Below are 22,244 nucleotides of genomic sequence, written 5' to 3'. Positions count from 1 at the left end.
AGCCAGGATGGTCTCGATCTCCTGACCTCGTGCTCTGCCCGCCTCGGCCTCCCAAAGTGCTGGGATTACAGGCCTGAGCCACTGCACCCGGCCAACAAAATCCAATTTTTTAGTTGTAGCATGTACTAAAAGTCTCTTCCTTCAAAGTCCAAGCACACACAACTAATCACAGGCAAAAAATCATCTAATTAAATTATATTACAGAGAAAATGATAACAGAATAGTAAGTTCCATGAATTTTGAATTTACTTGGCAAGGCACAGTGTAAAATTAAGATTTTTGTTATTCGTCCTACAAATGATATGCGGTAAAATTTATTAATTTTTTTCTCTTGTCTCCCCTAACGTTAATGATTCTATATTGTTACATCCACAACTCTTAAACCAGAAACCAAATAACTAAAGGGCTTGTTTTAATTTTAACAATATAGATGAAAACTTATCGAAGACACTCTTTATTTTTATTAGCATTCCATCAAACTACATAAGCACTAGCAATCATCTACCTTCACATAAGAAAGGTAAAAATATAAAAGCTATAATTTATATTCTTGCTTTATCATTCAGAAGAGAGATTGGAAAACTATATCTACTGATTTCCAGAAGTGAAAGAGGATCCTCAGGAACGGTAAAGCAGGCAAAAGATGCAAACCTTGAACAATCCTACATCGAAGATACTGATTCCCATAAACCACATGTGAAATAAATCAAAGTATTTCTGAGTCTAGGTAATAAACACATTATTGGAAATGAGGAGGGGATGGTTACTAGTTTAAAATATACTATTTGAATTACTGATTTTTCTGGTTAAAAAGCTGAGTTTAGATTATGTTCCTGATAAAATTGCTGCCAAATAAACACTGCACACACACCTCCACATACTTTTCACATAGTAATCCACTAAAGAATCCACACAGAAAATTTCTTATGTAGCCAGAAGTAACATACTATAAGGGCTACAAGGTTGAGACACATTTCCTGCCCATACCTCTCCTGTGTTTGGATTGGAGCAGAGAATCTTAGCATCTTTTCCACAGCTCAGTAACAATTCAGGATCTGCCATGCTCCAAGCAATTGCCAAAATCCCCCTATAAAAAACATAAAGGAACAAGGAAATTTTTAATCTTGAGAAAACCAAATCTCAACTATTTCTGCCTAGGTTTTGTAGATTCACACATTGCTAACAGAAATACAATTAAATGCAAGAGTTTCAGTGCCGGGCGCATTGGCTCACACCTGTAATGCCAACTACTCAGGAGGCTGAGGTAGGAGAATCACTTGAACCTGGGAGGTGGAGGCTGCAGTGAGCTGAGATTGAGCCACTGCACTTCAGCCTGGGCAACAGAGTGAGTGAGACTCTATCTCAACATAAAATAAAAAAAGAAAAACAAAAAAAGAAATAAAAATAAAATAAATGCAATATTTTCAGAAGCAACTTAGTAACGTATATGCTATCTGATCATTACAAAGACATGGATGTTCAATGTAGTGCAGTGTATGACAGCAAAAAAGTGAAAACAAATGCCCAACAGACTATTTCACAATAAATTATAGACCACCCTTCCATGAGAAAATATGTAGATAAAAATTATTCTATACACTTTGGGAGGCCAAGGCAGGAGGATTGTTTGAGGCCAGGAGTTCAAGACCAACCTGGGCAATATAACGACACTCTGTCTCTACCAAAAATTTGAAAATCAGCCAGTTATGGTGGTGTGTGCCTGTAGTTCCAGGCATACTCATGAAGCTGAGGCAGGAGGATTACTTGAGCCCAGAGGCTCATGGCTGCAGTGAGCTATGGTGGCTCTATCCTGGGCAAATCAGCAAGACCCCATCTCAAAATATATATGTATCATTTTGTGGAAATCAACTTCTTACCATTATATGGTATTCATGATTAACGAAAAAAGTTATCTAACTATATGCACAAATTATCCCATTTGTATAAAAATTATATTGGGATTATACATGCATACACACACACACACACACACACACACACACACAAGTAACTTAGATAGGTACAGTAAAATGTTTTACCTATGGATGGGCATGAAATCTAACCGCAGTAAGTTGTTACTTAATTTAGGAACTGTGACTTTAAGCAAAACAATGGATAACAAAACCAATTTTACCATAGACTAACTGATAACTGACATAAACATTAAGTTCCTATGGTGGCCCATGCCTGTATTCCCAGCACTTTGGGAGGCAAAGGTGGGCGGATCACTTGAGGTCAGAAGTTTGAGACCAGCCTGGCCAACATGGTAAAACCCCATCTCTACTAAAACTATGAAAATTAGCTGGGTGTGGTGGCGCATGCATGTAATCCCAGCTATAAAATTTTTATAAAACTATAAAAATTTCCTGGCATGGTGGCTTGCGCCTGTAATCCCAGCTGCTCAGGAGGCTGAGGCAGGAGAATCGTTTGAACCTGGGAGGCAGAGGTTGCAGTGAGCCAAGATCTTGCCACTGCACTCCAGCCTAAGTGACAGAGCAAAACTCCATCTAAAAAAAAAAGTTCCTGTGTCCTATGGTGTATTTCTGGTCACGAAAACATCGACATGTTCAGAAAATAAACAAATCAAGTTCTTTGTAACAGCAGCACAATACCTGGCATGGTTTTCCAGGACACGAAGTGGAGAGGAAGCAAATCGAAGATCCCACATCTGGATCACTGGTAACCGGTCATCCTCGGAGGCAAGGACCATCTGAGTAGCAACATCAGGATGCCACGCCAACCCAGAACAATGCATCTGCAGATAGTTAAGGTTCACATTTTATGAATCAAATTACTTTATGAAAAGCCAAACTACAACGAGAAATATGCCTTTATTGAAACAAATAGTGAAAAACATCAGCTGTGGCTTATTTTGTTTTATTTATGATTTATTTATTGTCGGCCAGGCTGGAGTGCAGTAGCGCCATCTCAGCTCACTGCAACCTCCACCTCCCCCAGGTTCAAGTGATCCTCCTGCCTCAGGCTCCTGAGTAGCTGGGATTACAGGCGCAAGCCACCATGCCAGCAAACTTTTGTATTTTTAGTAGATATGAGGTTTTACCATGTTGGCCAGGCTGGTCTTGAACTCCTGACCTCAAATGATCCACCCACCTCGGCCTCCTAAAGTGCTGGTATTACAGGCATGAGCCACCGCGCCTGGCCTTAGTTTATTTTAAACAACAAAACAAAAAAAAATGTAAAACTACTAAATTTTATTGAACAGTCTTAAACAGTAGTCTTAAAAGTAAGATATTTGAATATTTTCTCAATTCATGCAGCTATTTGATACACACAAAACCATTCTGAGTCAGAATAACTGTATACCAAAAATGAGTTTTACTATCAAAACTATAAGTTTAGAGAAAACATTTCATTGTATTTATTTATTTTTTTGAGATGGAGTCTCGCTCTGTCACCCAGGCTGGAGTGCAGTGTGGCACGATCTCAGCTCACTGCCACCTCCGCCTCCCAGGTTCAAGCGATTCTTCCACTTCAGCTTCCCAATAGCTGGGAGTACAGGCACACACCACCATGCCTGGCTAATTTTTTGTATTTTAGTAGAGAAGGGGTTTCACCATGTTGCCCAGGCTGGTCTTGAACTACTGAGCTCAGGCAATTCGCCCACCTCGACCTCCCAAAGTGTTAGGATTGAGCCACTGCACCCGGCCAGTAGAGAAAACATTTTATGCACATTTAAAATACTTTCAGAAAAATGAAAAAACAAACAAAAAACAGATAAAAGATTAACACATACAGGCTGGGCATGGTGGCTCACTCCTGTAATCCCAGAACTTTGGGAGGCCAAGGCGGGTGGATCATGAGGTCAGGAGTTTGAGACCAGTCTGGCCAATATGGTGAAACCCCATCTCTACTAAAAATACAAAAATTCGCCAGGTGTGGTGGCGGATGCCTGTAATCCCAGCTACTTAGGAGGCTGAGGCAGGAGAATTGCCTGAACCCAGGAGGCAGAAGTTGCAGTGCCATGATTGCGCCACTACACTCCAGACTGGGTGACAGAGTGAGAGTCCATCTCAAAAAAAAAAAAAACCCTTAAAAAAATTAACACACACACAAGACACAAAAAACCCCCATACTTTTCCTCTATTTTATCAGAAAAATCAAGGCAAAATATCTGAAGCAAAAACTACCATTTAAATTTTCATATGGAATAAATTAACATTATTAGGAACTATCTGCAAGTTCAGATTCTATTAAATATTCCACAAAATGACTAAAATGCTTCTGGTATGGTTTATTCCATTGAAACTTCTGTTTTAAAACTCCTGATTCACTTGAAAACAATACTCTGAAGAAGTGTTCTCCCAAATAGTTTTTTGTTGTTATTGTTGTTTTTAAACTACATATGTATGCCTGACTTTTGGCAAACTTATTTTAGAAAATGTCAAACTATCCAATGTACTCATAAACAAAAAAAAAAAGCTCCAAATTATATCTAAATTATTTTATGGCATCTAATGACATAAAAAAATTAAGATACCTAAAAGGTTCAGAATTTAATGTGCTCTATGGGTAAGTGCCGAAAATATATTAGCTCATTTTAGCAGTACCTAATCAGAGTAAGAGATGAGGCCAAGAAGTCAAATATTACAAGTTCACAGTGATGAAGCTTCCAGCAGGAAAAATTTTTACATTCTAAGAAAAGTTAAAGATGAATTAAAAAGTTGCTGCAATGGCCGGGCACAGAAGCTCATGCCCGTAATCCCAGCACTTTGGGAGGCCGAGGCAGGCAGATCACGAGGTCAGGAGTTTGAGACCAGCCAGACCAACATGGTGAAACCCCATCTCTACCAAAAATACAAAAATTAGCCGGGCTTGATGGTGCATGCCTGTAATCTCAGCTACTCGGAAGGCTGGGGCAGGAGAAGTGCTTGAACCCAGAGGCAGAGGTTGCAGTGAGCCGAGATCACGCCACTGTACTCCAGCCTGGGCGACAAAGCAAGACTCCGTCTCAAGAAAAAAAAAAAAAAAGTTGCTGCAATGTTTTAAAACAGCTAGCAAAGCAAAACAACCAGTATATCATGGAATAAGTTCCTTGATTAACCAATCTCTCTTCATCATTAATAATATCCAACATATTTATTGGGAATTTTATGATTTTCCCTTAGAGGAAAAAAAACAAAACATTCCTTCTAACATGACTGATTAATAAAAAAACAGGATTTGACTTCACAGAAATTTGATTTGTTGTCAACTCTGACAAACAATATAGGAATACCTACAGCAGAAATACAACATGTTCATCACAAGTCAATCACATACTTACTCTGTTACTATGGTCACTGACTTTGATGATTGGCTCATTTTTTCTAAGATCCCATACAGTGGCCCGGCCACTGGGACTGGCTGATGCTAAAATATGCTGAACTTGTCTGTTCCATGCAATGCAGCTGATATCTTCTGGCGGCTACAAGGAAGAAACAGTTAATAAAAACTGCTTGTTTCTCTATTATAATCAAATTTAACTGTAAAATTGGATCCTTCATTTTGAAAAGTGTATTACTTAAAAATCTGATCCATTTATGCCACAAATTTGCTTTATAGTCCTACATCTCTACATTCTCAACACATAAAATTATACGACTTAAAATGCAGGTACATACCACTTCAAGTGTATTATCTTGTTTAATAATATCTCATTCAACAAGAATTTTATTGAATTTCTGCTATAAACCAAGTACTGTTTCTTTACTTTGCAACTGCTGCAAGGTAGATTATGGACCACAAAGTAGATGTTGGTGACTATGACAGAAAACTAGGCAGGGCAAAATTACAGCCTAGACCATTAGCAAAATACCTTTATAAATGGTAGTGCATATGCTGTCATTATGCTACCTCTCAGATTGCCAAAATGTTAGAGCCAGTTACAATGGCTACTCAAGTTGGATAGCCTATACAACATAAAGAAACTCAGGGAAGAACAGGAGAAGACTGTTGTTACCAAACTTAATAGAAATACACAAGCAAAGGGCTTGAGGCATTTATTTTAAACCTTGTCTTCCATGGTCTTGTCTAAGTGTGTTTTAAGAAGGTTGGTTGTTGCTAAAACACAGAGCAACTATCACACAAAGAACAAAAATAATTATACTATATCTAAGGCAATTATTAAGGATTTTTGTTCATTTTGTTTACTACTGTATGCCTAGTACAATGACCAGTGTCTACCAGGTGGTAGGTACTAAATAAATATTTACTCTTGATGGACTCACTGATACTTTGAAGAAACATATTTATTAATTACTGAAGAAAAATCAGTAACATCTAAACAATGATTTTAAACATATATGTTTTGTGTGAGAAGCCTTAAAAGTGAAATAAGTAGGTTTAGGAGAACTACTTTTGGCTTTTTTGATTACAATGATCAAAATCAATATAAAAATACCTGTGTTTTGGCTCCTGGTGTCATTGGGGTTGCAAAATTATTTAGATCCCATATGTAGATTTCAGATTCATTAGCACCAGAAGCTACCAGATTAGTCTGCAAGAAGAAACCATAACTAAATAGCACTTATGAATAATTAAGAAAATTCAGAATAACTCAGTTCAGAGCTAGAAAGATATTAGATGTAGCATACACAATTTTTCTATTTAATTTGAAAAGTGAAAAACATATGCATGAATTTCTAAATTATGCATAATTCTTTCAAAATTTAAAGTTTTCTAGAAAAACATAAAATTCTACTTAAAGACAAAAGATGTCTACTGAGAACAAATTAATTTTAATGCAAGACATTATTTTAAAAATTATATGGATAAATTCTTTTTTTTGAGACGGAGTTTTGCTCTTGTTGCCCAGGCTGGAGTGCAATGGTGCAATCTCAGCTCACCACAACTTCCACCTCCCGGGTCCAAGTGATTCTCCTGCCTCAGCCTCCCGAGTAGCTAGGATTACAGGCATGCACCACCACTCCCGGCTAATTCTGTATTTTTAGTAGAGACGGGGTTTCTCCATGTTGGTCAGGCTGGTCTCGAACTCCTGACCTCAGGTGATCCACCTGCCTCGGCCTCCCAAAGTGCTGGGATTACAGGCGTGAGCCACTGAACCCGGCTGGATAAATTCTTAATCAGTCATGCAACCATGTGAGGATTACTGTTTGTATCTTTGCATCTCTGGAAGGAGATTTAATTACAAGATTAAAAAGGTCATCAATTATTGCTTTCAGAAAAAGCTGAATCCTAAAACTGTGGCATCTTTCTCAGGATACCTCAAAGCCAGCTTCCAGAGCTGAATCAATACAGCACTAGTAAAATCTCTTGTCATAACTCTTCACATATTTCTAGTTCATATACACTCAATCTTATTCCAGGTGGCAATATTTCTAGGTTTTCTCTGGTACATACCTTAAGGGTCAAAAAGAACCTGAAATTGTAATATAAAGTACAGGAAGATAATGGGCTTCATATACTGACCTTCATCCACTACTATTTACTCTTACAAATTATTCTCTATCAGTTGGCATATAACTAAAAAAAGAGAGACATTCTATGGTAGTAGCTACCTAAAACACAAAATACTTTATTAAAAATCATCAGCTGTTCAATACAATTAACAAAGGAGTTAGCTAAAGAGCAGATACCACAAACTATAGAAACGAAGGCTGGGCACAGTGGCTCATGCCTGTAGTCACAGCACTTTGGGAGGCTGAGGCAGACAGACCACTTGAGCCCAGGAGTTCGGGACCAGCTTGACCAACACAAAAAAACCCTGTCTCTACAAAAATTAGCCAGGTGTTGTGGCTCATGCCTGTAGTCCCAGCTACTCAGGTGGCTGAGACAGAAGACTTGCTTGAGCCCAGGAGGTCAAGACTGCAGTGAGTCATGAGCCACTGCAGTCCAGCCTGGCAGAGGGAGCAAGACGCTGTTTCAAAAAACAAAAAACAACAACAAAAAAGAAATAAACAAGTTGGGTTTCTGTATTGCTATTCCCTAAGTATCTATTATAATATAAGAAAAGGAACTATTTAAAATTTTCTTAATACTCATTTTTGGTTGTTGTAATCTAGTATCCTATTAACTCAAGGTCTTTTTTTTTTTCCAGACAGGGTCTCTATGTGTCACCCAGGCTGGAGTGCAGTGGTGTGATCATAGCTCACTGCAGCCTAGACCTCCCAGGCTAAAGCCATCAACCTACCTCAGCCTCCCGTGTAGCTGAGACTACAGGCGTGTGCCACCATGTTCTGCTAATTGTTTGCATTTTTTGTAATGACAGGGTTTCACCATCCTGTTCAGGCTAAGATCGTTATTAAGCTGTGCATTTATATAATTAACAACCAGAAATGTTTATGAAGGCAACAGTACAAAGAATCTTAATTGACTATTTGTTAAATCTGCATTACATTTCTTTGTTCTTTTTTTCTTTTTTTGAGTTTTGCTCGTTGCCCAGGCTGGAGTGCAATGGCACGATCTCAACTCACGGCGATCTCCGCCTCCCGGGTTCAAGCGATTATCCTGCCTCAGACTCCCGAATAGCTGGGATTACAGGTGCCTGCCACCATGCCCGGCTAATTTTTGTATTTTTAGTAGAGACGGGGTTTTACCACGTTGGCCAGGCTGGTCTCGAACTCCTGACCTCGTGATCTGCCTGCCTCGGCCTCTCAAAGTGCTGGGATTACACAGGTGTGAGCCACATGCCCAGCCATTACATTTAATTTCTAATTATTTCATAGAGTATTAATCTCTGTCATAAACATAAAATTTCTCAATTAATAAAACAGTGAATTAACCTGGACATCACAGCACCAGCCTAATGCTGACCTAGCATGAACTTTTAAAAGGCAAGGTTTCCAACCTATGGGGCTCTTAATGTTTATAAAATGTCTAATCAAATGGCGTGACATCTTCAGACTTAAACCTATTAGCCAGCTGGGCACAGTGGCTCATGTCTGTAATCCCAGCACTTTGGGAGTCCGAGGCAGGCGGATCACAAGGTCAAGAGATCGAGACCATTCTGGCCAACATGGTGAAACCCCATCTCTACTAAAAGTACAAAAATTAGCTGGGCGTGGTGGCAGGCGCCTATAATCCCAGCTACTCGGGAGGCTGAGGCAAGAGAATCACTTGAACCCAGGAGGCAGAGGTTGCAGTGAGCCAAGATCATGCCACTGCACTCCAGCCTGGTGACAGAGCGAGACTCCGTCTCAAAAAAAACAAAAACAAAAACAAAAACAAAAACCTATCAGCCGGATCCTTTTCATGGAGGTAGTATTTTTAACCCTGATCTCAACTCTGAACCCACCATTCTTTAAACAAACACTCGTCAACCTGTATAGCCACACAGTTTTTTAACTTTCAATTCCAAAACTGAGGCATAGTAGATTCATATACTGATTTCAAATGAGCAGCACATAGTCTAAGAATTATGAAATGTTAAAGTCTTAACCTGGAAAATGTTCACATCCAAGGCTCTCACTGGGCCAGTATGCTTGTCATTTTGGGCAATCACAACTTCCTTGTCTCCAGCTATAATTTTAGAAGGATCATAGAGAATAATATTTCCATTTTCACCACCTGCAATCAGAACTCCAGAGACATCTCCTTTGGAATCCATTTTATAAGGCCCCCAAATCAACTTGTGGTACCTACAGGAGAAAATGAATAAAATCATTCATTCTTAAAGTCAAATAAATGTAGACAAAAAATTGAAATTATACACTTAATTTTTAATGTTTTCATAAACAGTCCAAATATATTACTTTCCCACCACTCCTGGTAACTATGTATGACTTTGGTGTAATAGTATTTCATTTTTTATTTATACTCATATTTGCATATGTGATTTTGTAATCCTTAAAGAGTAAAAACCCTTGTAAGGTAGTGTAACAAAATATACTTGAGTTGTGTGTCAAAAAATATGAGCTTAAGAATGATTTTACCATTTAGAAACTGTGAGACCCTAAGTTACTTAATCTTCTTAAATTGCCTCTGGTTCATTGTAAAATAGAGCTAATCAATCACTTCCCTTGAAAGGTAAAAACACTCTTTATTTGACTATAGAAGGGTCTCATGCTTTGACCTTTGTCTGAAAAAAAAAAAAGGGGGGGTCACTAACAAGTGGTCTGTTAAATAGTAAAGGTGTTAAAGGAGTCATGTGAAATTTTCTAAGAAAAAGAATGTATTCTAATGGTAGAAAAATGACATCAAGATTATAACAAGTACCCCTACTACTAGAGAATAAAATATATGGTCCAGAATGGAGGTGAAATATGAAGGCAGAAAGGTATACGATGATACAGATGGTAGTAAGCAGAAAAACTACTAGACAAAAGCTATCTGGGGTTCCCATCCCACTGTGACAGCTCTGAAGAATATGAGCGGTCCCATGAAACTGCATGATTTGAGCTATATTCTGTCAGCTAAAGAGCAATCTCTTTAAACCCTGCTAATATATTGAGGCAATAAAGCTTATTTTATTACTGAAATGAAGACATCCTTTCTCTGCATTACAATAGGGCATAAGTACTTGAAAGTATGATCCAAATACCTAGTTACCTAGTGTATTAGAAATCGTGTCAACAAAACTGTGAGATATATTTCTAAATATCGTAACAGAAGAAAATAAAAATAAGCTACCATTCAGAGATAATCACTATTAATATTTATGATGACTACTCCTTTTCTAGTCACATCTACCTTTTTGTAAACAGGCACAATAAAGGAGATAGAAAAAAGAACTCTATACAAAATTAGCCAGGCATGGTGGCACATGCCTGTAATCCCAGCTACTCGGGAGGCTGAGGCAGGAGAATTGCTAGAACCTAGGAGGCAGAGGTTGTGGTGAGCCGAGATTGCGCCATTGCACTCCAGCCTGGGCAACAAGAGCGAAACTCCATCTCAAAAAAAAAAAAAAAAAAACCACACACACACACCAAAAAAACAGAAAAAAATGCTAGAAACTACAGCCTCTCCTTCCTACCTTACATATAACAGCAATAAAAAAGCCAACAGAACATACTGGCCAAGCGTGGTTCCTCATGCCTATAATCTCAGCACTTTGGGAGGCTAAGGTGGGTGGATTCCTTGAGGTCAAGAGTTCAAGACCAGCCTGGCCAACATGGCAAAACCCTGTCGCTACTAAAGACACAAAATTAGCTGGGCAAGGTGGTGTGCACCTGTAATCCCAGCTACTCGGGAGGCTGAGGCACAAGAATTGCTTGAGCCTGGAAGGTGGAGGTTGCAGTGAGCCGAGATCGTGCCACTGCACTCCAGCCTGAGCTATGAAGTGAGATTCTGTCTCAAAAAAAAAAAAAGAAAAAAAAAAGTCAACAGAACACATAAACACTACTTTTACTTCCATAAAAATTCACTCACATGCTTTTTCACAAAATATTTCATGTTCTTGATGGTATTCCTTGTAGTTTCTAATAATGGCATAATTATAGACAAATTAGGAATCAAGAACAATATATAATTAAATAATCACATGAATTTAAAGCTGAACCTCATACCTGTGAGAAGAGGAGAATGTGGCACAAGATTTCATATCCAAGGATGGATCAGAGAGGTCTAATTCAAATATCTCAAGGGAAGCATTCGTACTAAATGTTGCATCCAATTGCTGAGCAGATGTTCCTATAGAAAATATATTTATGGTAACTATACACACAAAAATAAAAGATCAGAGAAACCATACAAAACAGAAGTTAAAAGCATGTTTTCCATTCTCTTGCTCATGAATGCTGCACATATGCCATTGAGCAGATGCTTAAATTACTATAGCAATGAGATTCTGGCACAGGGCTAGGAGAGGATGTTTATAACAGTGGGTAGTGTAAATAATTTTTTAAGCCTGTATATATTTAAAAATCTCTGTAAAAATGGTCCCATGATCGGGGCTGGGCACGGTGGCTCATGCCTGTAATCCCAGCACTTTGGGAGGCCGAGGTGGGTGGATCATGAGGTCAGGAGATCAAGACCATCCTGGCTAACACGGTGAAATCCCATCTCTACTAAAACTACAAAAAATTAGCCAGGCATGGTGGCGGACGCCTGTAGTCCCAGCTACTTGGGAGGCTGAGGCAGGAGAATGGAAGGAACCAGGGAGGTGGAGCTTGCAGTGAGCAGAGATCGCGCCACTGCATTCCAGGCTGGGCGAAAGAGCAAGACTCCGTCTCAAAAAAAAAAAAAGTCCCGTGATTTACTATATCTGCTTATAGACATATATGATATAACTATTTCTTTTTATATAAAAATGCTAACATCAAAATTGCTCTTCATTCATTCAAACTGATATTAACTGTTTTTTTTACATGCCATCTATTGTGCTTAATACTGGAGGAATAAAGATAAAATACAATTCCTGTGAAGGAAAATATTTTAGATGTAACACATCATGATCAAAATGCTATGGGAACACAGAGGAAGAACACTAAACTTGGCTGATAGAATGTCGGTAACTTGCCAGGGAGAGAGGGGCTTTCCAGAGAAGATAAAGCTTAAACTGAATAAGCTAGGTGCAGAAGAGAAGAAATTAGGTAACTCATACTATCTTCTCTCCTTTGAACTTACCTGTTGCTAGGTAAATGGGGTGATTCTGGGCAGGGCTCCATGCCTGCATGGCTGTACGATCTACTTCCTTTAACTTCATCCTGCTAAAGGGAATATTTTATACAGAAACAGCCTTGAATGACTTGAATGTCTAACATAGAACACAGATATTTTAAATAGAAACATACTGAACAAACCACTACAACATTAGTAATGCCCAACTGCAAATAAATCAAATCGGTTTAGGTGTCATTTGTTGGATATATTCATTAGAAAGAAGACAAACTTGAGGCCGGGTGGCTCATGCCTGTAATCCCAGCACTTTGGGAGGCCAAGGCGGGCGGATCACGAGGTCAGGAGATTGAGACCATCCTGGCTAACATGGTGAGACCCCATCTCTACTAAAAATACAAAAAATTAGCCAGGCGTGGTGGCGGGCACCTGTAGTCCCAGCTACTCGGGAGGCTGAGGCAGGAGAATGGCATGACCCGGAAGACAGAGCTTGCAGTGAGTCGAGATTGCACCACTGCATGCCAACCTGGGCGAGAGAGCGAGACTCTATCTCAAAAAAAAAAAAGACAAACTTGAGAAACCATTTTGAGACAAATACTGGGCTATTCTGTTTACAGATTATAGTTCTTCAGTTGAATCAGTCTAGAAAAATAGCCCACAAAAATAATAAGGTAGTACCTGAAGAATTAACTTGGCTACACATGTGTTTATCCAACTAGGATGGATGACAAAACATTACGGGTAAGAGCAGCCAAAAAATAAATAAGGTGCAACTTCCTGGAGTAGGATTACTCAATGATAAGAGCAGTTTAAAAAATTAATTCAAAGTTACAACATATTAGAGAGAATATAGTAAGCCCACAGATTTTAAAGATAAAGTAGAAATTATTAGAAAACTGGTCACTTCAAGGTATAATCCCATATACCACTTGTTTACGTATTTTCTGTCATTAAAGTTACTTTGATGGATTCAGGCATGGTGGCTCATGCTTGCAATCGCAGCACTTTGGGAGGACGAGGCAGTTGGATCACTTGAGGCCAGGAGTTTGAGACCAGCCTCGCCAACATGGCAAAACCCCGTCTCTATTAAAAATACAAGAAAATTAGCCAGGTGTGGTGGTGCATGCCTGTAATCCCAGCTATTTGGGAGGCTGAAGCAGAAGAATCACTTGAACCCAGGTGGTGAAGGTTACATTGAGCCGAGATCATGCCACTGCACTCCAGCCTGGGCGACAGAGCGAGACTCGGTCTCAAAAAAAAAGTTACTTTGATGGAAAAATTACAACGGTATAGTATTATGTACTTTTTAAAGATCTTTGTTATTTTTACATAAATATATTGAAATGGCATAGTACTGCACTATAAGATGTACCATAATTACCTAGTCTAATACCAACAAACACCTAAGCTGTTTTTAGCTATTTTTACAAAAAAGTGCTGAAATAAATGGTCGTCTGCACGTTATTTCATTAAAAAGGGACAGCTATAAATTTCCAGAAGTAAAATTGCTAAGTTAAAAGGTTAATGCAATTTTAATTTTGATGAATATTACCAAGTTGTCCTCTATGGCAATTGTGCCTTTTCATACCACCAACAGTAATATACGATTACTTATTGCCCTACAGCCTTATCAGAGCATACTGTCACACTTTTAGATCATACCAACACTAAAAAATGAAAGGCCAGGTGCAGTGGCTCAGGCCTGTAAGCCCAGCACTTTAGGAGCCGAAGCAAGCGGATTGCTTGAGCCCAGGAGTTCAAGACCAGCTTGGACAACATGGTGAAATCCCATCTCTAGAAAAAATATAAAAATTAGCTGGGCATGGTGGTGTACGCCTGTAGTCCCAGCTACTCGGGAGGTTGAGGAGGAAGGATTGTTTGAGCCCGGGAAGTTGAGGCTGCAGTGAGCCGTGATTGCGCCACTGCAATCCAGCCTGGGCGACAGAGTGAGACCATGACTCAAAAAAAAAAAAAGAGAAAAATAAAAATGTTAGCTCTGTATAGTAATACTATAAATGATGTATAACATCTTTTTTTGTATGACTATGGGTAAACATATTTCCTTTTCTGTCATCTCTTCTGTCTAGTCATGTATTATTTGACCATTTTTCTTTTCTATTCTTTTTTTTTTTTTTTGGAGATGGAGTTTCGTTCTGTCACCCAGGCTGGAGCACAGTGGGGCGATCTCGGCTCACTGCAACCTCTGCCTCCGGGTTCAAGCGATTCTGGTGTCTCAGCCTCCCAAGTAGCTGGGATTACAGGCACACACCACCACATCAGGCTAATTTTTTTGTATTTTTAGTAGAGACGGGGTTTCACCATGTTGGCCAGGCTGGCCTTGAACTCCTGACCTCAGGTGATCCACCTTCCTCAGCCTCCCAAAGTGCTGGGATTACAGGGGTGAGCCACTGCGCCCGGCCATCATTCGACAATTTTTCTATTAAGTTGATAGACTATCTTTTGACTTTGCTTTTTTCAAAAAAAATATTTCTTTTCACCTTTCATAGGATTTTGATTAAAAATTAAAAAAGCTATATGCTTTATCTTTTAGAGTTTTACATTCCTAGAAAAGTTGAGCCACAAAGTACAAAAAATTGCTACACATTTCCCAACCACATAACCTTTCTCACCACCAACATCGCACATCATAAAGGTCTATTTGTTTCGATCCATAAACTAACATGAACACATCATTATCACTGAAACTCCACAATTTATATGAGGGCTCACTCTAGGTGTTGTATATTCTATGGGTTTTGACAAATGTATAACAACATGTAACTGTCATTATAGTATCACACAGAGTAGTTCCCTTGTCCTAAAATCCCCTATGCCTATAATTCCTCCTTTCCTTTCAATAGAGCCTATATAGTGAATTTTTGTGAATTGTTCTTGGGACCTAGAAAGAAGGGGTGCTCTCTGTTTTCAGGGCCTAGAGCTCAATATATATTAACTAAGTCCTCTTTATTGATTTGTTTAGATCTCCTATATCCTTACTTTTTTGTCCACTTGATCTGCCTTGGACCGAAACAGTGAATTAAGTCTCTTACTGCTAATATATTTATGTCAATTTCTCATGGTATCTCCTGAAACTTTTGCTTTATGAAAATTACTTTGTTATTTAATAGTTATTTGGTGCATATCCATAATGTTCAAATTCACTGTCAAATATACACTTTAGCTTTATGAATATCCTTCTTTGTCTCAAATAATGACTTTTGGTCTGAATTCCACCTCTTGTTTGCCTTTACATGTATACTTTTGCCCTTCAGAACTACTTTGTCATCATTACAAACAAAAAAACAAACAAAAAACCAACAGATTTTACTGGTGATCCAATTTGAAAATCTTTTCACAGTAGGTTAGCTAAGGACATTTAAAATGTATTGACATGACAGACATGGTTGGTCTTAGTTTTACCATATTTTACTTTGGTTTAATATCTTTGGGTAATAATTTTTAAAAAGTCTTTCATTGTCTGTTTTCTTTTTTGTGCAATTACCATTTTTCTGATAATTAGGATGATGTATATTTTCATTATAATATGTGTTTCTGATTCTATCTTTTTAACTGTCATTTTAAATATTTTACTTAATACCATTAATCCTCTATTTCTTTACACAGAAACTATTAACTCCCTACTATGAGCACTTATGAAATTAGCTTGTATAATCTTACTGCCCATCCACACAACATGGTTATAGTCAATAGTATTATCTTTCTGTGTTTACCTTTGAACTCCTTATACTTCTACTAACTGATCTGTCAGCTTTAAATGATGTCCTTTGACTCATAGCCATTACAGATGTGGCAATTCACAAACTTATTCTACCTCCAATTTCTTTCCTCTTCTCTTTTTATTAGTTGTATAACCAATCCCTACATTACTGGACATTTAACATTTACATTTTATTCTTTCTTCCTCATTCTCACTTTTGTTCCAGTCTCAGTCCTGCAGTTAAAATGCATACTCAATGCTCTCCAAGAGTATTTTTGCCAGTTTCCTTACTCAGCTCCAGAGTTTATCCTCTAACATTTTCCTTAAGATTGCCTTAAACATATGCTCCGAGTCTTGTACCTGCAAATTGTTTATATTTGAAGGAGATTTTATAGAGGAAAAAATTAAGACACAGAAAGTTAGACAATCTGTACATGCTAGCAAGGGGGCAAGGGGCAGAGCCAAGATTGGAACTTGCAAGTTTAGCTCCAGAGTTCTTCCTACTTCCAACAAGTTCAGGTATTCAATTTTTATATCATAGAGGAAATATTAACATTTAGAAGAAACAATAACAAAGCAACCAGCATGCACGATGAAACTGAAGAAATGCATTTTAGAAATTGTGTTAGGTTAGAGCAAAGTGAGATTAGGAGGCAGGATGTATCACATGGTTAAAAGCATGGTCTCTGGAGTTAATCCTCAATTTAACTACTGGCTCTGTTACTTATTAGCTATGATACTTTGGACACATTATTTAACCTCCCTGAGCCCCAGTTTCTACATTCGTAAAATAGGGAAAAGAGTGACAACCTCATGGGATGCTGTGAGGTTCCAATGAGATCATACGTTTTATAATAGGGAGCCAAAAAAAGTGCTCAGCACATGGGTTAGTGCTTTTGATAGGTTTGCTATTTTTAAAGATTACCACTATCATGAGATTAAACAAGAAAACTTCAGGGTTATTTGGGGGGAAAAATTCCAACTTTCTAAGATATAAAAAAGGCATTTATTTTCTTACATGAATCTCCTCTTCTTCCTCTTTGCCAACTGTCTCACCTAATCTTTAATAATAAATTCAAGTTCCAGCTCCTCCATGAAAACTGCCCTGATGATTCAATCCACATTGATCTAAATACTCCCCGACAAGTTTGTATTTGTCAATACTATGATTTAAGCATTTTATAATAACGTCATTATATTTTAATAAACATTTTGTAACATTCTACTAGCACATATTGTTTACATATTTTCCAATTACCTTTTTTTAACCAGTTGCCTTATGTGCTATCTTATCTCACCAACTAGACAAATAACGTCTTTTTTCAAAACTTTTACCCCTTTTTAGACTCAAAATTGCTTAGCACAGAAGGAGATATACAGAAAGTTTTGATTTATTTTAAATGTTTATATTTAGGGGAAAACAAGTAGACTAATGAGCTAGAATGACCAGTTTCAGATAAAACATTTACTTTTAAATTCTTAACTCTTTAAAGGATCATTTACTTTTTAAAAAAGGAGAAAGTATGGTTAAGGGGGAAAAGGTTATAAGATGCCTTCAGAATAATTTCTAAAAGTGAAATCAAAATAGCTGTATTATTAAAAAAATGGAATACAATTATAGTATTTCTAAGACCTAAGTACAAGGACTACCTAATTCATTAATGCTTGGTTAATGTGTAACACTGACTGAAAAAGAAAGAGACACATTTATAAGAACATAAAATAGTTAAATGTGAATTCAAAGCATTTACTAAAGTTTATTTCTTAGCCTTAGTACTCAATGTTCTAAGAAAACACTGAGAAAATAAAAGAAAAGAAAAGAAAAGAAAAAAGAAAAGAAAAGAAAGGAAAGAAAATTGTGTGGGCTTGTTCATACATGCCATCTCCAAGACAGTATCTATAGCACAGCAATTAAGAGCATGGGGTCTAGGGCAGACACCCTCAGTTTAAATTCCAGCTTCACTATGTCCACCTCTGACTTTAATCATGTCGCTTTATCCATGTATGTCCTGGCTCCTCTCTCATTAAAATAAGGAGAACAGTATCTATACTACAGGGTTGTTGTGAGAAATAAGTGGTATTACTCAGAGTGGTTAGAGCAGTGCCTGGCATATATAAACAAATGCTCATAAATGACAGTTATTACAAACATCACCACTTAAAACGTCTACCACCACGAAACTTCAAAAATACATCTATTAGGCCGGGCGCGGTGGCTCACGCCTGTAATCCCAGCACTTTGGGAGGTCGAGGCGGGCGGATCACGAGGTCAGGAGATCGAGACCACGGTGAAACCCCGTCTCTACTAAAAATACAAAAAATTAGCCGGGCGCAGTGGCGGGCGCCTGTAGTCCCAGCTACTCGGGAGGCTGAGGCAGGAGAATGGCGTGAACCCGGGAGGCGGAGCTTGCAGTGAGCTGAGATCACGCGACTGCACTCCAGCCTGGGTGACAGAGCAAGACTCCGTCTCAAAACAAACAAACAAACAAACAACAACAAAAAAAATCTATTGGCCAGGCGCAGTGGCTCATGCCTGTAATCCCAGCACTTTGGGAGGCCGAGGTGGGCAGATCACTTGAGGCCGGAAGTTCGGGACCAGCCTGGCCAACATGGCGAAACCCCATCTCTACTAAAAAATACAAAAATTAGCCGGGCGTGGTGGTGTGTACCTGTAATCCCAGCTACTCAGGAGGCCGAGGCAGAAGAATCGCTTGAACCCGGGAGGCAGAGGTTGCAGTAAGCCTGGGAGACAGAGCGAGACTCCGTCTCAAAAAAAAAAAAAAACACACACACACACAAAACATATATATATATATGCGTATATATATACGCATATATATATATATACACACACACGCGCACACACACACACACACATGGCCAGGCGCAGTGGCTCACACCTGTAATCCCAGCACTTTGGAAGGCCGAGGCGGGCGGATCACGAGGTCAAGACATCCAGATCATCCTGGCTAACCTGGTGAAACCCTGTCTCTACTAAAAATACAAAAATTAGCTGCGCGTGATGGCGCGGCCAGTAGTCCCCGCTACTCGGGAGACTGAGGGAGGAGAATCGCTTGAACCCAGGAGACGGAGTTTGCAGTGAGCCGAGATCGCACCAATGTACTCCAGCCTGGGTGACAGAGCGAGGCTCTGCCTCAGAAAAAAATTAAAAAAAAAATTTCTTGAGGAAAATTTATATTCCAGACTAGAACTCTTTATTTTTCATGCAACTTTCTCTCAATAATTGCATTCAATTAGGTGGAAACTTTTTTATTTCTGCTCATTTTCAAAGTGTAAATTTTGTGAAGCAATACTAAAACCCACCAGCACTGTTCTTTGAAAAATACCAACCTTGCAATGCTATATACAGAGCTGATCCATAACTCAGAAAGCAAGTAAAAAGTTAAAGAGGTAATAGAGTTGTAACTTGGATTCCCAAACCAGGTATACAATCCCTAGTTGGCACTGCTTTCAGTAAAAATCCATTTTCTGCAGGCAAAATATCTCAATATGGATAGAAACAATTGTTTAGAGGATTTATTTAGTATTTTCAATGTTCTAGGTTCATTTCACTCAACCCAAACCAAATCAAAGGAGAAAGCAACTGTGCACTGGTTACTGAACAATTGGTGTCATACTAATCTTCAGTATAATAAAACTTTTTGAGCTGAAATTAACCTAATGACATTCCTAACAACAATGTAATCAACGTAAATCAATCTAGTAATATCCCCTTACAGGAGTTTTTAACTTGTAAACTTCATAATATTATGTATATAGAAAATCCTACATGTCACTTGAAAGCAGGAGCTTGAGTCCAGCCTGGGGAACGCAGTGAGACCCCCATCTCTATAAAAAATAAGATTAGTTGGGCGTGCGCCACGTGCATATTCCTAGCTACTTCTGAGGCTGAGGCGGGAGGATCTCTTGAGCCCAAAAGTTCAAGGTTATAGTGAGCTATGACTGCACCACTGCACTCCAATCTGGGCAACAAAGAGGGACCCTGTCTCAAAAAAAAAAAAAAAAAAGTAAAAGAAAAAAAAAGAAAATCCTACATGTGTGTATATGTGCATTCTTCCAATGCTTTCATTAGATTCCCGTAAGACAGTGAAATCCCCCCAAAATTTTGAATCATTGCCCTTCACAGTTTACAAATTTATTTCTATTCCCCTGTTACTAGTTTCAATAAAGAATTTGCTTATATAAAATTAAGCAATATCATTCTAAATCCACCTCAAATTTCAAATTTCACAAATAACCGCGGACGTATTTAAGATAAAATCACTACAAAACTACAAAAACACTACGAATTATCCAAAAGTTCTTAAGAGTCTACAAACCTCTCCCTGAGCTGTTAATTAAGGGATAGTGAGAAACAAGAAGCACAGAAGAACCACTAAAAAAGGAGAGTAGGCTGGGCGTGGTGGCTTATGCCTGTAACCCCAGCACTTTGGGAGGCCAACTCGGGCGGATCACTTGAGGTCAGGAGTGCCAGACCAGCCTGACCAACAGCGTGAAACCCCGTCTCTACTAAAAATACAAAAATTAGACAGGTGTGGTGGTGGGGGCCTGTAATCCCAGCTACTCAGGAGGCTGAGACGGAGGTTGCAGTGAGCTGAGATCGCGCCACTGCACTCCAGCCTGGGTGACAGAGCGAGACTCTGTCTCAAAAAAAAAAAAAAAAAAGGAGAGTAAGCTTTTGCCAACTCTTGAATAAACGGAGGTACAGAAAACGCAGGACGCTGTAACAAGAACACACCCTTATCGATTAAATACAGTTATAACTGCCCACGAAGACAACCAAATTTCAGTTTTCTATAGTTAGAAAAAATAAGTTAGGAGAAAGGATTTGTCACAGACTATCAGATCACTGCAACTTCAAATAGCCCTACGTAAAATTAATTCCTTAAGCGCAAGAAAAAATTTATAATGCCCACAAGTCCAGGCAATATTTTGGTTTATTTTACAACAGCCCCGTAATTTAACAACTTATTAGCAAAAACATGTAACACTTAATGAGACTGCCCTCAAAGTACAGGCTGCGCCTGGCTACCTACCACCGTCCTTAAAATAATCCTAGTTAAATGACAGTAGACGTCAGTTCAAACCTATGAACCTTTAAATCTGGCAATAGTTCAAGCACAAACAAAAAAATCCTAACCAAAGCCAAAGTAATCCTGAGATTTTTTTTCCTTTCCTCACCCTCAGGGACCGCACCTCTTTGTGCACAAGGGTCTGAAAGTCTCCTAATCTCAAACTCCAGTTACCAGCCCGGCTACGACTCCCCGGCAAGACATTGTCGCCAGCCTCGGGTGGCTTTTGCTCAGCAGTGGAGACGTCGGCGAATGCGGACGGGCGCGATCACTGGAGTCCAGATGCCAGGCGTTGTTCCGCCGGGCCCGAAACCAAGACTAGGGGCGCGCAGTCACCAGAGACCGGGCCTCAGGCTGGTGCGGGGCAGCGGAGACCCAGGCTGCGGTCCCAGTTTTGGCCTGGGCGCTACTCTACCTCAAAGCTTAAGGACCGGCGAAGAGGTCAAAAAGCAACGGGCGGACGCACCTGGCGAGGACCTTCGGCAGCCGGATCCTGCGTTAGTGCAGCGCTCGTCGGACTCTCCCAGCATTCGCCGCCGCCCCTCCTCCCCGGCCAGGGCCACCTCCACGTTCCGTTCCAACGTGGCAGCCGCAGCCGCAGCCACGCCCTGCGCCCAACACTTCCGGGAGCGACATCTTTCCCCGCCCACCCGACGCACAGCCCGCCACGGCACTTCCGGGACCGGCGGTAGCCTGGGAGGCGGGGTACGGCTCCGCGGGTTGGTGGCGCTCTGCGGTCATCGCGCCCCGGCGATCGTGGAAACCCTTTTCTGAGGGGCGGCGCGCAGAATGTGGATGGGGTAGCCAGGACTAGTGGGTAAAGGACTAGTGCAGAGGGTGTCCCTGTCTGGCCGAATAACCGCCGTGGCCCGCAGGAACGCCACGTAGCACTAGTCCTGTGAGGCGTCGGCAGCCCCTGG

The 22,244-nt window shown here is 39.6% G+C and overlaps 1 protein-coding gene across 50 annotated transcripts in view; it reads right to left on the bottom strand.

The window, feature by feature from the left end:
• The window catches only part of SEC31A (SEC31 homolog A, COPII coat complex component), a 72,561-nt gene extending 50,567 nt beyond the window's left edge, over window positions 1-21,994 (bottom strand). For 15 of the 50 annotated variants that reach the window (XM_034958558.4, XM_057302052.2, XM_034958564.4 and 12 more), the window contains exons 1-8: window positions 21,791-21,994; window positions 12,523-12,605; window positions 11,463-11,586; window positions 9,398-9,596; window positions 6,401-6,496; window positions 5,285-5,425; window positions 2,613-2,755; window positions 988-1,087 (exon numbers count right to left, since the gene is read on the bottom strand). In XM_034958558.4, the coding sequence (XP_034814449.2) occupies window positions 988-1,087; window positions 2,613-2,755; window positions 5,285-5,425; window positions 6,401-6,496; window positions 9,398-9,596; window positions 11,463-11,586; window positions 12,523-12,601 (882 nt within the window). In that variant the 5' untranslated portion in view covers window positions 12,602-12,605; window positions 21,791-21,994. Of the gene's footprint in view, window positions 1-987; window positions 1,088-2,612; window positions 2,756-5,284; window positions 5,426-6,400; window positions 6,497-9,397; window positions 9,597-11,462; window positions 11,587-12,522; window positions 12,606-21,448 lie in introns of all 50 variants that reach the window. The other 35 variants (XM_034958559.3, XM_034958565.3, XM_055111355.2 and 32 more) reach the window with 6 other exon arrangements.
• Window positions 21,995-22,244: the final 250 nt, after the last annotated feature.

The sequence above is a fragment of the Pan paniscus genome, chromosome 3 (assembly GCF_029289425.2).
Source record: "Pan paniscus chromosome 3, NHGRI_mPanPan1-v2.0_pri, whole genome shotgun sequence".
NCBI classification, from domain to species: Eukaryota; Metazoa; Chordata; class Mammalia; order Primates; family Hominidae; genus Pan; species Pan paniscus.
The sequence above is the reverse complement of the archived record's forward strand: the minus strand, read 5'-3'. Positions and strand labels throughout refer to the sequence as shown.